General features: G+C 37.3%; 1 protein-coding gene across 7 annotated transcripts in view; it reads left to right on the forward strand.

Moving 5' to 3' along the window:
- The first annotated feature begins 2,104 nt into the window (after nucleotides 1-2,104).
- GYG2 (glycogenin 2) overlaps nucleotides 2,105-16,725 on the forward strand; it is a 58,076-nt gene continuing 43,455 nt past the window's right edge. For 6 of the 7 annotated variants that reach the window (XM_036745588.1, XM_036745589.1, XM_036745590.1 and 3 more), the window contains exons 1-2: nucleotides 2,221-2,347; nucleotides 2,569-2,795. In XM_036745588.1, coding sequence (XP_036601483.1) covers nucleotides 2,786-2,795 — 10 coding nt within the window. In that variant the 5' untranslated portion in view covers nucleotides 2,221-2,347; nucleotides 2,569-2,785. Of the gene's footprint in view, nucleotides 2,348-2,568; nucleotides 2,796-16,725 lie in introns of all 7 variants that reach the window. The other variant, XM_036745594.1, reaches the window with a different exon arrangement.

Raw genomic sequence — 16,725 nt, forward strand, 5'->3', positions numbered from 1 at the left:
CCCTTTTTCTCAAAGGCAGTAGGGAAAGGATCTAAGCATACAAAAGGCCAGTGAATAGTGAGGGGGCAGAGAAATAGGATTGATCTATTAAAATAACCAAATTTGATTGGTTGACTTTGCACAATCCTGGCATTTGGTAGGTGCTTAATAAATGTTTATTGATTGATTTAATGGCATCATGATCCATTGGCACCTATTTATTTCCTAGTGAATGTATTGCATAACTTCAGAGGTCAGTCCAGTAGCTACTTCTCTCCAGTAAGTAAAATGTTCTCACTCATCATCCTTTGCTCATCCTGCCTCCCTCTCCTTAGGCAGCTTTACCTGTGTGAACTGGCAACAGGAAGCAGAGACAATGATTCATATTACTCAAAGACATACACAAGCATGAGCACTCACACACACAGCCATATCAAGACAGATGCAGAGTTATGTTAGGATCAGACATTTATGAATATATGTACACACGCATATGCATACTACACAATGAAAATACATATATATGTGTGTTTGTGTGTGTGTTTTGTTGTGTGTGTGTGTGTGTATTTGCACAGGCAAACAAATGACTAAAAACTTGTTCTCCTTCCTGAGGTTGCTGCAGCAGTTTAGGGGACAATAGAAAAAGGTACTGCCCCTAAGTGTCCAAAACCCTCCTGTTCAAGGTAGTGGGGAAAGATGTTCTCTTTGCTTTTCTACTGCTTTCTTCCCTGTAGGGGAATCTATTCTCCAGCTTTGTATGGCCTCAGAATTTTGACCCTATCTCCCATTCTTCTGGGACTTGATGAGAGGTCTCACTGATACTGAGCAAGGCAAATCTTTATTTCCCCCACCTTTTTGCAAAACTCACAAAACACTCTTTGCATGTTTATTTTCTTTTTTGGGACCACTCAAGGGATGTGGTATATAAGAGAAAGACTGAAGAAAAAGGAAAAAAGCAGCAGCCTATTACCTCTACAAATTGCCTGATGACCTGCCATCATGGGGATTGGCTCAATTTGCTTTGTGGAAGTAGTCCAATTCTCCTCAGTGCAATTAGCCATACACCCTAAGTACACAGCAAACAATTTTATTAGCAGAGCAATTCACTGGAGATGCAGCCCTTCTTTGCCAATGATTGTCTCTGGAGTGCCCATAACCCAGAGAGACAAATAAGACCTGTCTGTTGCTTGTCTTAGGTGATAGTTGCTGAAAGACCTCTTTCTCCTCTATTAATTTAATTCTCACAGTTCTTGGAAGGCCCAGCTCAACTATCCTCCGTTTCTTGGAGTTCGTTCCCAGACAAATTTTCTCTACTTTAATGTCTCCTTTATCTCATTGTCTGTAGCACTCAGCTCTTGTGCATTCAACCATTTAGATCTTCATCACAGATTATAGTGTTGTCGAGTTGTTTCTCGTGTCTAGTGTAAGATGGTAAGCTAGTGAAGGGCATGGTCTGTTTATTTATTGTCCACATCTCCCCAGTACTGGTCACTAGTGTCTCCTATTTGCTCACTGTTACACACAATACGATAAAGTCAAATGTTCATTGCCGACACATGGTCCTGACAGCATAGTTGGTTCCTCTTGGCTCTTTTCCTCCTTGGATAGACCTGGTCCTTCTCCTGGGAAACTGGACGATCTTCGTCTCCAGTTGCTCACCTAGTCCACCTATGAATCTAGGGTACCTTGTCTTCCCGTTCTACATGTAGGAAGTTTGATTTTCATTCAGTAAAGTTTTTCAGTATTGTTCTCCCTTTACTAGGATAGTTGGATTTCTACACTGAGACCAGAATTCTGGCCTTTTGCCTATTTCCCCTGAGGCCAAGGTAAACATTGACTTTGCGGGTGGTGGGTTAAAGGTTAAATGTCCATGGACAGAAGTCACTGAATTTAGAGAACCAGAAAGGGGAGCGCTCACCTCTTTCCCTCCATCTTCTTCCAACCAATAATGGAGTGTACCCCTCTGTCCCTAGGAATCCTGGGGCTCGGGCGATTGGTAGGGCGGAGAGTACTACTGGAGGGGCTCGGAAGGCTACGGCTGTCGCTTGGACTAGGGCTGGGGGCGGCTGCACAGAGGCAGGGGCGGGGCCGGCTTTCCAGCGAGCGACCAATCCCGGCGGGCAGAAGGCTCCGGGGACTCCCAGCTCTCCAGACCTGGACTACAGAGGCTGCCCTAGTGCTGGGGGGTAGGAGGTAGCCCCAGATTCAGCTGGGGTGGGGCGGGAGGGACTCGAGCGGGGTGCAGGGCTCCTCCGGGCCGGGCAGAGTTTGAGTGCACCCCTATTCAGCACCCAACAGGTTTCGGGGCCCTCGATGGGGACACCGTTGGCGTCGGGGAAAGGGCTCTGACCGAGTGCTGGAAAGGAAGGTGAGCCCCGCGCAGGTGTGGAGGGGGAGGAAGAGGAGAGGTGTGGGCAAGCGCAATTTCGTCCCAGGGATGGCGTGCCCTTGACAGCAAGAGCATTTGCGGGTGAGCGTGGACGCTCGGTGGCTGGGGCATGCCTGACTCTGCTTCTGCTGCCTTGGAGGGGGAGGGGACATTTGCAGCTGTGAGCAGATCGAGGGAAATTAATTTGTTCTCTTTTGCAGGCAAGAGACCTGCAAAATCAGGCAAGATTTTCCATCCTTTCTCCTACCCCACACCCTCCACACCCCTCTTCCTCTGGAGGAACCTCATCTGTTCATCTTGGGCCCTTTCTGAGAGCCAACGAGGCTCTTTAGTTGCTGCCTTTTCTCTGTGGGCTGGAGTGCAGATATCCATACATACACGCCCCCTGTTCTCATCCCCTTATCCTGTTGGCTTTAGATGATGTCTGGTAAGTAGGTGTATTTTCTTCCCTTTTCAACCCTGGGGGTGGTAAACATGCCATTTATTTTGAGAATCTTATTCAGCGGTAAATGTGCACTTCCTGTAATTGCTTCTGCTGTGGGTATATATTTCATGTTAACTTTTCCTCCCTGATTGCCCTTGTTGGGAAGCAATGCAAGGAAAACCATTTTCAGTTATTTACTGCAACCAGGATGCTTTGTCATAAATAGCCCAGACACATTAGAAATTCTACCATCTGGCTAGGGGGATAATAGGAATTGGACTTCTCTCCTATCTTTGGGCTTCCTGTAGTAATGAGAATTTATCTCACCATGCTTTGGCTCTTTGTAGTATATTTGTAGATTACCATGAAGCATGGCACAGTGGAAGCATGGTACTTCTGTACCTGGAGCCAGAAGATTTTTTACTCCCCTCCCCCCCCAACTTTATACGTGTGGGTCTCCAGGCAAGCCCTATGATCTTCAGTTTCTTCCTGTGTAATAACTATAAGGATAATGTTGCCTGTTTGCCTAGCGTCCTGCATTGGAAAGATTAAAAGGGTGTGTATATATACATATATGTATACATACATATAACATGTATGTATACCAATATACCCAATCCATATGTTGCATATAACATGTAATAAACACTGTATATACACAAATATATATTTTTACAAACCATAAAGTGATAAACAAGCACCACTTTTTATTCATAGCAATATTCTTAGAATTCATTTTTTGTTTCAGCAAAACCATTTCGAAATTATAACCAGAATCTTTATATCCTTAATGAATATGCATGTACTTCAGAAGTATTTTAAAAGCCATGTAGTTCTTAATCACTGAATGAATAGTGCTCTCACAAAATATATATGTATAGTATATGTGTGCATATGTATATACACATACTATATATGTGTGTATATATCTATATGTGTGGATATAGCTAGATAGACAGATAGTTAATGAGGTTGTCTAAATAAGATTTTCCAAAATTTAGGGACCATTAAGTAGATTTATTCAAACAACTCTCTTTCACTGTAAAAATACCCCTGAATAGTGAGTTTAGACATTTTCTCACTGGTAAATCCAACTTGGGTCAGATCTGATCACCAGAAAGTGAGTTAAGTCATTTCCTCACCTTTAAACATAACAGACATATAAAAATGAAGAGTTGATTTTAGCAACCCAAAATAATGACATTTAGACTCACCATTATGAGAAAAAAGATATCTCATAGCAGTGTGACCATGAGTATAGTGCTTATCCTTGCTTTACCTCAGTTCACTAATCTGTAAGGTAAATAGGTTGAATTGGGTGCTAATGCTTAAACATTTCAGTGGATCCATGATCTCATTGTTGTAGATTCTATGGGTTTAGACTGTCACTGATCAATGTTTTTTCATCCTTAGTGATTCTTGGCCTTGTTCTTCTGCAGAATCTCTACTTAACATGCTAGTGGCTTTCTTGTAGTTCTTTCTACATTTTGTGGATTGCAGTGGATATCCTCATCTGTTATTTTTTGTTCAAACATCATTCCTGGTCTACCTCCTTTCCCCATCAAATGTTTCTTCTGAATTCTCTTAATGGATGTCTATTGATATCATTTTATTATTCCTCTTCTCAATTACAGATTATCATTAGAATTTTGCTTTTGCTAATTTGGGATCATAATATATCCATTGGATCACACGTAACTGACTAAATGATATCCAAATCACTCTTTCTGGGTCCAACTCATGATTTAACAGGATTATCAGTACCAAATGGGGGCCATCTCCAGTTGTTATGATCTAAATGTTGCTACTGGACCCAGGTGACTCTGGAAGAGAAAGTGAGGCTGGTGACTTTGCACAGCCCTCTCTCACTTAAATCCAATTAATTTGAAGTCATGGCATCATTTTCCTGATGTCATGGTCCTTTTTGAGAGTGAAGGACAAACCACAACAACAACAATAGTACCAAATATATCTACTTATGTACTAACTCAATGGTCTTGCCATCCCAACGGTCTTGACAACAGGTTTTTTTCTTATATTTTTTTTTCTTCTGGTATGCATTTTAGATTCATCTCTTTTGAATAATTTTGGATATCATTAAGAATGTGCTGAATATTTTGGTGCTTGAATAAGCATATTATTACCTACAAGAAGTGATGGAATATTGGCGTGAGATATTATATACCCTGACAGATATGTTGAAAGTGTTGGTTTTGCTGAACTGTTTTCCTTTAAAATCTTTATTACAATGAATTGCTAAATGGGGGTGGAGGGACACACGTGGAAAGAAATGTGATGTGAAAACAAAAGGTACCAATAAAAATAAAATATCCTACCTCATATTATCTACAACTAGGAGAATTTTAGAGATTTTGCCACATCTAGGTTAATCCATTTTCACCCAGTGTGAGAAATTATCTATGATAGAAGCAAACATTTTTGGTCAGAATATTTCTCCCTGATTTATTCTTTGCTTGTTTTTAATAATCAGAGGTTCCTTAAAAAGAGTTATCTCTGGGATTTCATTCATCAAAGAGTTCCATATTGATCTTAACATTTGTATGAAAGACTACTTTTTGTAGGAGAGCTGCATTCTGCCTTAAATCAAATACAACATTGTTTTTTTTTTTTCAGACAATAAAGCAATAAACTCTGCATAAGCTTTTTTTTCTTCACCTTTTGGTCATTATATGGTTGTAAAGTTGTGATGTACTACAGAGAATTATTAAGAGAGCTCCCTAATTATATCTCAAAGTTTTGTCCACATTTGATGCAGTACTTTTCAGAGCTTATGCTCCATTGACAGTCTTTGAGAAGCCGGGGTCATCTCCCCAGCACAATGAGGTATCATAATAGAATTTTGTGGAGGAATAACAGTAATTGCTGATGTTTATATGGTGGTTTAAGATTTAAACACCCTTTATATGCATTATCTCTGTGTACATGTAGATTATTCTCATAAATATTTTGTAAAGGTGAGAAAGTAGGCACAGATATTATTTATGTACTCTTTTGTTCTAATTTTTCCATTCTTTTAGTCATCTTCCGAGACATTTTATGAGGTGATCTTGTAGTACTTTCAAGAATATGTCAATTTCGTTGGTGTATACTTTTTCTGGTGCAGGCTCTTTCTCCAATTTCTTCTTTCTAAGTTGATTTCTGCTTATTTTTATTACACATCAAGGAGTAAAGTATCAGTCTCCAGTTGAGGTAGTTGCTCTGTTACTAATGATATAGAATTTTATGGTAGTACTCACACATTAATTCAAAGTTCCATTTATTATTCTCCTGTCAGTTTTATTCATCAATGATCTTAGCACAATGTGACTACTTAGAGTCTCATGCCAAACTTTTATAGAATTGTTTTTGATATGTGTGCATTCAGCTTTAAAAAAGACAATTCTACTTTTAAGGAGTTGTTTTGGAAAAGGTGATACTACTGTCACTTCTATCACATTCTTAATCTTTTGGATCATAGTATTCATTATGTGTGTGTATATATATATATACATAGACATGTGTATATATATATACATATATTATATATGTATATATGTGTGTATGTATGTATGCAGATATAGATAGATAGGTGAGAGTTTCTGTGTAATTGGAAATATCACAGGATTAAGGAATTAAAGACTCTTGAGACTTTCTAAAGGCCATCATAATTACAACATATATCATGTGTACATATATGACTATAGAAAATATGTATGACTATATATGCAAGACCGTGTGTACACTGTATATATATGTACGAATGTATGCATATTACCATCATCCTTTGCATCAGAGTGATTAAATCTCAAAATATATTGACTTGGATTGGAAGAATCTTGTTATTTTCTTGCGAGAATTTCTCTCCCTTTTTGTCCTCTGCAATAGATGCTGGTGCATAAATTGCAGTTATCTTCATTGTAGTCTTTTTTTTCTTATGCTCATCATGAGCACTGCATGACAAGATGGCAGAGTTCCATCAAGTGATGCTTCTTGTTGCCTTTATGCACATGATGAAAGCAATTCCAGTAACTCCTTGCCTCTCTGAGGAAGACCAGTGAGTCATCCTTTCATTTAGCTGCACTTTCCTTTTGTCTTATGATTTTTAATTACATGTATATTGATATCAATATCGTTCTTTTCCATTAATTTAACAATTAGTTGGCCATTGAGCAAAGATCTCATGTTTACAATACACACTTAGTCTGTATAGATTGTCTAAAAACTACTTGATTCTTAGCACACAGTATGCTTCCTTTTCTGCCTTTTCTTCATTGTCTCTTCTGAAGAAAGAGGATCCAGAGGACCGAGGGCCAGTTAATGTTTTTCCTTGTATCGTGAATTGTTGCCAATGCCAAATTTTAATTGTTGCCATAATTCAGCACAGTAGCTAACTTACTGATGCTAGGCCTGTCATTCTTAGCTATGCTGTCCTCAGAAAAGTGGTCCTTGCTTTGTTACTGGGACTCTAAAGACATTTTGATTCAGTACTTTCCAGAGCTTATGCTCCATTGACAGAGTCTTTGAGAACCCAGAGTCACCTCCCCAGCAAGATGAGGTATCATAATAGAATTTTGTGGAGGAATAGTAATAATTGCCGATGTTTAAATGGTGATTTAAGATGTAAACACCCTTTATGTACATTATCTAATTTGATCTTCACAACAACCTTGTGTGGGATGTAGATCTAAGGCAACTTCATACCATCATATTCTATTGTTTCACTTTAAAAATCTACTTCCTTGATATGTCAGTAAAAACGAACATCTGACATCTTCTTGCAATATTATTTTAGTAGGTTGTTTTTAGAAACCAGAAAATTATGACTAATTACCATCCTGTTTATCCTTTCATCCCACCAGTCTAAGAAAGGAGAATGGTCAGCATATTTTCTAGGTTGTAAACAGAATACTGCTTTTAAGAGAGCGTATACCACAGAATTCCCTCCTGTAGAGAAGCAGAAAATGTCTGTGTTGTTTGCTTGTTTGGATTTCTCTAATTTGAAAACCATTTAAAATAACCATTTAAAATTGATTTTAATCTACATTGAAATTCGCAATTCAGACTTTATGTAAGCACCAACCATTTACATACATATCCAAAAAAAAAAACCCAACCAAAAAAAAAAACCAAAACCCCAACAACCCTTCAATGAATAAAAGTAACAGAAGCTCCTTCTCTGGTAGATCTGAATTATTTTTGAAGGATAAGGCAGTTATAGACAGGTACTGTTCTTTCTGACTTACCATTTAACGTTTAATCCTGTACTCGGCCAAATTTAATTGCATGAGAACATGCTTGTTTTTTTAAGACATGCTGTTACCTTGCACAGAACATAGCTTCATTCTCTTCTACTTCTTTACCCTTCTATTTCAACCAACATTATTTTGATCCTCTTGACAAAATCGCCTTTGACCTCAGCACTTTATCCCTTGGAATCTATCTCCTTTACAAAAGGGAAGTGATGAACTTGAGAAATTCAACCTCTAAATGTCATCTTTCATTTGTTGCTAGAGGAAGACTTGGGTCCCAGGAGGCTAGAGTGCAGTGTTTTGAAAAATGTCTTAGGAATGTGATCGTGTAATTAAATTCAACAAACATGTATCACACCCCTGAATGAGGCGCTGTTAGATGCTGGGGATACAGTGATGAAAATACAGGTCCTACCCTCAAAGGACTTATAATATATGATGAGATAGAAACACATATAACCAAGTAGCTATATTATATTAAAACGATTAAGTAGCAAAAAAGGTTAACCAGAGTGGCCTGAAAAATTCAAGGAGCAAGGGGCGGGGGGTGGGGGGGAGGTGTTACTTTGAGCTGGTAAAGGAAGATTTATGGAGGGGGTTGTGTCTAATCTTGAAAAAAGGGAAGGATGTGAATCAGTGACTTGAGAGGCAGTGTGGCGTGATTGAAAGTGCTCACTCGTAGTTAAGAAGAACTGGGTTCAAATTCTGCCTCTGACACAACTGTGGACAGTCACTTAACTTTCTGGGCTTTGGTTTCTTCATCTATAAAATGGGGATAATACTGCTAATAACTACCCTGTAGGGCTGTTTTGAGGATCTAATGATGTATGTATAATGCTTTGCAAATTTTATAGCAGTATAAAAATATAAGTTATTATTAAGTAAATCTTTTGAATGTTTCTTTTTTATCCAATATGGATAGCTCCAATACGCTTTAAAACTGAAGCTCTGTCTACATACTTTACTCTTTAGCAGCAAATTTCAGTATTATTAAATTTCTTTATTAAAATGAAAGGACTATTTTTGAACTTGAACCAGATACACACATATGTACACATATATGTATGTGTGTGTTTCATTTTCTATCATCCATTCTTTTATAAAAGATAACCTTTGGAGATTTGGGGAAAAGACTAATGTTGTTCCAATATCATATATAATTCCAAATATCTGGCAGATGGCCCTAAGTTCAGAAGCAGCAGGGGTTTGAAGGAGAGAAAGGAAAGGAAACACTGAGGGGAATTTAATGTTCTTTCTGTGAATGCATTTAATCTCTAATGTGGCAGTCCAAGCAGTAAAAACATGGATATCTCTAAATCAGGACAACCCAGCTTCATTCCAAAGGGCCAATGATATGAGGAGGCCATCTCCCTCGTGTTCGAAGGAGTTCAGATGTCTAAGTGAATGGAACTGTTATATCTTTTAGTTGTGAAAATTGCATTAAGTTTTCTTAATTTTTCATTTTATAACTTTGGAGTGTCTTATGACATGATCATATCTCCATGAAATCTTCATGAAACTATTGAAACACATAGATAACAACTTTGACTTTTACCAAATCAGTTTATTCTAATTAACCTTATGGTGAATTAACAATAAGACCACCTTTGTACTGAAACTTCTCTCAAGAGGTACTGGTGAATTCCTTATCACCGTGTCCCATAGACTTCTCTCAAACCTGATATTCCTGCAATATTGACCTTTCTTTTGTATTTAATGCTTTTGAACACTCCTTATTTCTTCTTTTCCTTTTACCTGCTTGTTCCTTTTCTATCTTCTGCCCTGCTTTCTCTTTATTAGAGTTAAAAGATCTGTTTTTCAATTCTATCTCCAGTACTTACCAGCTGTGTGACTATAGTTGAGCCTCTTAAACTTTCTGAGTTTTAGCTTCTTCAGCTGTAAAATAGGGATAGCTACATCCTTAGTCCTACTTCATAGAGTTATTATGAGTTTCCTTCAAAGTATGGTTCAAGTGCTATTTTCTACATGATCTCAGTTGCTAGGACTTTTCTTTTTAAAATTATCTTGTATTTATTTGCCTACTCCCTCCTCTTTGTTCTGTTTCTAAGTGTCACCTGTCTAGACTGTTACAATAGATTTTTAATAGACCTTCATACCTTGATTTTCTTCTTTTCCAATCAATCTTACACAAGTGCGTCAATATAGCATTTGAAATAGCCATGGATTCGCAAAAGCTATATTAGCAAATCATAAGTTCAGGTAGGTCTTACTAAATTGTAAGTGTATTAAATGGAAAGAACATTTATTAGGAGATAAGTCAATCAACAAGCGTATTAAGTTCTTGCTGTGTGCCAGGTATTTTGGTAGATATTGGGTATAGAAAAAGAAATGTGAAACATTTTCCTTTCCTTAGGAGCTGGCAAGCTTATTAGTGGAGAGAACATGTACATAAAGAAATTATCTCTTTCTATACACACACATACACACACACATGTATATATAAATATATATGCACACACATATATGTATGTAAACATATATAGATATACACATGTATGCACACATGTATATTTGTGTATACATCTGTGGATATATGCATATGTGTATATACATAGATATATGCATATATGTGCACACACACATACACACACATATATCTGAGTGTGAATTCTGATGCTAACTAGTTTTGTGACCTTTCACAAATTATTTGACTTCTCTAGACCTCAGGTTCCTCGACTAAAAGTGAGGGGACTGGATATGATCATCTTTAAGGTCCCTTCCAGCTTTAAATGTCACTAGGAATCTGTAAGAATGGATCAAACAATGGATTTTATGACTCTTGTCCAGCTTAGTAAGCTAAGTTGGAAGAGGCTCATAATCAGAAGGTTGGCCTTCAGGTAATGAAATTTTTTAGCCATAGCAACTTAACAAAAACATCTTTAAAGACTAAAAGAAGCTACTATTATGTTGATGGAGTATTCACATTGGCAAAAATGAGTGCTTGTTGAACCATTGAAGCCATCATATGCATTTCAGCAAATATTTAAAGCTGGGGTGAATAATACCAAATGAAAGAAAACTTTCAAAGGTGAGGGAAAGGGGAATGTAATTTCCAAACCTTACTTTGTCCTAGGTTTGCTTTCATGTGCTTCACACTCAAACCAAACTGGATTACCTATCACTCAACATAAAGGTCCTTTGCCTATACTACATTGTTGCTTTTGCTTGCACTATTCCTTATGTTCCTTCAGCACTCCACCCCAACTTGTTGAAATCTTATCTATCCTTTGCATTTTTATTCAAATGTATCTTTGTTCATGAAGCCTTCCTTGATTTCCCCTTCATACTTTTCTTCTAATGATAATTATTGTTCTTCTTAACACTTCACTTGATTATATATTTAAGTATCATTAAATAAATAATATTTGATATTATTATCAAAACTTGATTATATGTTTAAGTATTATTTTACGTTATAGTTCATTGTATATGTATCATATCCCCCTTCCAGACTACAGCCAGGTCCCAAATAGTATGAATAATGAGTTTTCTGAAGTGGTTGCATTATTAAAGTTTGTATTGTATATTTCCATTGGACTAGAATTAATGAACATTTTAGACATAATTGTAATTTTTAATAATGTGAATCCAAATCTGTGTAACCAATTTTAGGGATTCATTATTGGCACTAAATGGCACCTACCTATATAAGCTCTGTGAGCTCAGGGACAGTGCCTTTTTTAATCTTTTATTTTCCCTAATGTCTAGCATGGTACTTTGCACAGAGCGAACCCTTAATCAATATTATTTTTTTAGTGAATTGTTGACTAAATGAGTAGCTGAAACACAAAGTCGAATGAGACAAATGTAATAGTAGAAATACGAGCAAAATGCTACAGTTATTCAAAGGAATAAGGAATCCTATCCATTTGGGAAGATGGGGAAAGACTTCATGAATGAGGTTATAGTAGATTTGATGTATAAAGGAAGGAAAGGAATTGGAGATGAGTTTGGGGAGGAGATGGAAGTTTGTCTCGGGCAAAGGAAACAGCATGATCTAAAGCATGGAGGCAGGACAGTTCAAAGTGTCTTGGAGGGAACAATGAATAAAGTAATTTTCCAGGGAAATATATCTCTATAAATATTTAGCCACCTAAATATCTATCCCACACCCCTGGGAAACTGGATAATTCATCAGACTATATATAATATAATATATGTTCATTTATATAGTGTATTTATATATGTAATATATGACTGCATCTATTTGTAAGATACATACATAGATAGGGAGTAATAGAAGCTTAATCTGGCAAGAAACATTAGGGGCATATGTGATGGAGCACCTTGATTTACAGGACTTCAAATTAGACATAAGTTGGCAGGCTTGGGCAAGTCACTGACATTTTTGAACTCCAGAGTGATACTATTTTATGTTTTAGGAAGAATAATTTCACAGTGTAGGAAGGATTGGAATGAAGATTAAAATCAGCCTGATTCACTGATACTCTTCAGTGATGTTCAGTAGTCCTGGAGTCACAGTGGAGTTATGGGATGTTGGGAGTTAGCCAAGGAAAAATACTCACACCCATTCATGATGACCCACAAGTCTGGAATGATGGAAGATCAGATTAACAAGATATTCTAGGTTTACAGCTTCTAAAACTTTAGTTAACCATGAGGTCAAAGCTGAATACAGAAACAGGGGAAGCCAGAGTGGGGGAGATAATTTGAGAGAACAAGAAGGAATCAGGGGTTGAGACGTCATCATAAAAATAAAGAGTAGGTTTATTATATGACAGTATGGGATAGGTGGAACTTTGTTGGAAAGTTGTGGTTGGAGAGTAGAATTCAAAAGTTCTAGATCTTAGAGATGGTGAAATTCTAAGATCTGGTTAATTTCATGGTGTTCTCATGTTGCTATGTAGCTGAGGTGGAGAGAATGTGATTTTGAGGGTGAGTAATCTCAGTGACTCTTGTCATCAGTTTGGTAGAGGGTGTGATCATCACGAATGCTTAAATCTCCTATGATAATGGCAGGAGCTTGGTTGGAGAAGAGTATTAAGAGCTAAGTAATGTGGTCACTGAATAATTGGAAGTGATATAAATATATGATATAAATGAGGATGTAGATAGGGTCATCAGATCTCAGTGTATCTGCTGGCCCTTAGAAGAAGAAAGTTCATGAAGGATGATGGTAGAAGAATGATCTGGAGGTGGCAAGGAGAGAAGGAAGTATGTAAAACTTTTTTCCTGGCCCCATAAAGCAAGGAAATTGGTAGAACTACTCTCCAGTGAAGAGAATTGTATGATTTTCACTTTAGTACTATCTTCTCTGATATCTTATCAATCATGATATTTCCAAATTCTAATTTTCATTTTCTCTTAAAATTAGTAGCTCAAATAATACTATATATTTATTTTTGAAGCTAATGTTGGAGGAAAGATAATTTCTTCTCAAGGACAGGAGGGGTTGGATGGTCTCTTTGTAAGATGAGTGTCCCACACCCTCCAAACTCAGTTTGGTGGTTAACAAGATACTCTATACCTGACACCTTTCTCAGGTGAAAATCATCTTTGAGCTATGGAATGTATCAATCAAAAGCATAAATTCTGTGTGAAGAGGTCTAGGCATCTCTTTTGAACTAATCAATCAGTTTAAAATAGGAGGGAAGTGTTTTTGACTCACTGGAAAAAATTAAATGACACAGGAAATGTATTGGGTTTGCTTGGAACAGCTAGACATATATCCAGGCATATGTATATCAGAGAAAGGCATTCTACTAACTATTCTAGTGACTGCTTTGGCAGTCAAGCTTTGGGAGGGATTTGAGAAGACTTTTCAGTCCCATTCCAGAGAACAGCTGGTAAGAAGGACGTAAGCCAAGATCAAGTGTTACTCTCTTCCTGCTCTGTATCCCACCATTGACCATGTTATTGGAGAGACTTAGTCCATTAAAAAAACAATGTATCTCGCTGGGAGCTTTAAAAAGACAGATGAAGTATACTGGGGAAAGGCATCTTCAGCAAGCGTCAACTCTTTGTATTGGAGAGAAGTTCAGTTATGGAGTCTACAAAGGCACTGGCCTTAGGAGCCAAAGAAAGAGATAAGCCTCTGGCAATTTCATAATGATTCCATGAAGAACAAAAAGACTTCAGTAATCAGTAGCTGTGAATTAACTCCTCGCCATATTTACTTTCTAACCCTGAGCGTACTTTCATCTGTACTCTATATGTATTCATATTATATGTATATATGTATTCCATTTTTATGGTTTTGTACCAACTCTAGTATACTACTTTAGTAAAATACCCCTTTTTAACAACCAAGCAACTCTGGCTGTCTAATTGATTAATCATTGGGAAACATATTAGGTAGGGGCTATAGTATTCATCCATAGTATTAGGAACCTTCCAGAATCTCAAGGCTACTATAAAATCCCAAAGAGAGAAATAGTCAAATGCTTCTTTTGGGACCTGGCCTGCAGTGCAGGTTGGGGTTGGGAAAACATGCCTTAAAGGGTGTTACATATACTTTGGAAATTATATAAAAGAACCCTGTTGATGAAGGAATAAAAATTCAGAATTGCATCCTGCTTCCGCATTTCTATAGCTTTCTGTTTACAATTTCCTTTTTTTCTAATGTACTTAAAGAAAATTCAGACTTATTTAATTTGTATTATGCCATATGCTCCAAGTTTTAAAAATAATATAGCCTTCTAAATAAAAGGTCTGCTGGTAGAGGAAATGTTAAGAAGGCTGCTGGTCCTAACACTTCAGGCATTTAAGGTATAAAACCTATAAATATGTTTCAGATATTTATATCAAGATGCCAAAAAATTTCCACTTATCTGATATTTCCTCCAAAATAACAGAATTCAAGTGAGGAATCTAGACAAATCTTTCAGGAGTCTAGGATGCAGAAATGGCAATTATGATCCGCAGCTTAAAAGCTCTGGAAAATCGACTATCTGGATAATCTGAATTATGTGCTTAAGTGAGTTCTGCCATGGATTTGTTTTGTCACTTACCTATTCTTAGGACCACTTGTAATGGCAAACAAAGTGGGACTTGCTGTTTTTCCTTTTGGAGTACTTCTCAGCGCTAAGGCAATCAAGTACCTTTGATTGAGTGTTGCCCTTCTTTGAATCAAGAGCCTTTGTTTGAATCAAGAGTCTTTGATTGAATCAAGAGTTCATTGGTGGCCTGCTGAAGTCACAAGAAAGCCTAAGTCATGTGAGGTTGAATCACATTGTTGTGATGCCCTCTGTCCTTGAAGAAGTGTATATATACTCTGAGGTTAGCATTTTGCTTGCGGGGGCTCACTCTTTGGAAGAGCATTCCTGTGATTTGGCCAGACAAGAGACTGGGTAGCTGTTAAGGAGCCCCCAGGCTTTGAAAACGCAGATGTTGGTGCTTCTTTCACTAGTAGCTATGAATGTCTTGCTATGGACAGATAGTTAGAAGCTCTGTTTGTTGGTTTTGTTATTTGCTTTCTTAATATGATTTCTGCTTGTAATTTGTTGGTATTTGCTCTGAAGTTCAGGGTGCTGACTTTTTTCCCTGAACTAAGTGAATGATATATGTATGTTTAATTAAAGTGAGATTGTAAACCCCTTTAAGTTGCTTTTCTTAGAAAAGCAGATCAAAGAACCTGTGCTAGCAGCCTGCCTGTGTGCTGGTGTTATTGGTCTTACGCAGCCACAATAGCTGCAAGTAACATGGTTGTTACACCACTTCTGGCCCCAACCACCTTTGACTACTCATTTCTCCTTATGACTTCTGTATAACAGCAACTCGATAAAGAAAGCCATCTTTCCTCATTAGAGGGTGAATAGTGACTTTAAGTCAGTATCCAAAATTTTTGAAACATCAATAGTGAAATTCAGCACATTCAGCCATCCTAGATCTTAATAGACTACACTTCTATCTTGTCCTCAGTTACCTTCCAAAATAGGTTCATGACAGCAATCAATCACTTCAGTACAGAATTCAGATTATAGTGAGGAAAGAGACAGGACTTAGTGTAAAAAGTGAAAACTGGTTTTGAATCAGGCTCAGACACTGCTTAGGCATGTGTCCATGGGCAAATCACTTAAAATCTTGAAAATTCAGTTCTGCCATCTGCAAAATGGGGTTAATAATACTCATATCTTTCTTAAAAGGTTGTTGTGAGGAAAGTACTTTGTAAATCTTAGGCACTAGATAAATGTGAATTTTGCTTTTTTTCACTTAAGAATATCACCCGAAAGTTAACAAATACTTTCCTTGTGACCCACATGTGCAAAAATATTTATAGCAGCTCTTTTTGTGGTGGCAAAGAATTGGAAATTGAGGGCATGCCCATCAATTCGATAATGACTGAACAAGTTGTAGTATATGAATGTAATGGAATACTGTTATTCTATAAGAAATGATGAGCAGGCAGATTTCAGAAAAACCTGGAAAGCCTTACATGAACTGGTGCTGAATGAGGTGAGCAGAACCAGGAGAACATTGTACACAGTAACTGCAAAGCTGTTCTATGACCAATTCTGATAGACTTAGTTCTTGTCAGCAATACGATTATCTAAGACAATTCCAAAAGATGCAAGATTGAATATGCTATCCAAATCCAAAGAAAGAACTATGGAGTCTGAATGCAGACTGAAGTACACTATTTTCTCTCTCTTTTTTCTCATGGTTTTTCCCTTTTGTTCTGATTCTTCTTTCTCAACATGACT

Source organism: Trichosurus vulpecula, chromosome 2 (assembly GCF_011100635.1).
Source record: "Trichosurus vulpecula isolate mTriVul1 chromosome 2, mTriVul1.pri, whole genome shotgun sequence".
NCBI lineage: Eukaryota > Metazoa > Chordata > Mammalia > Diprotodontia > Phalangeridae > Trichosurus > Trichosurus vulpecula.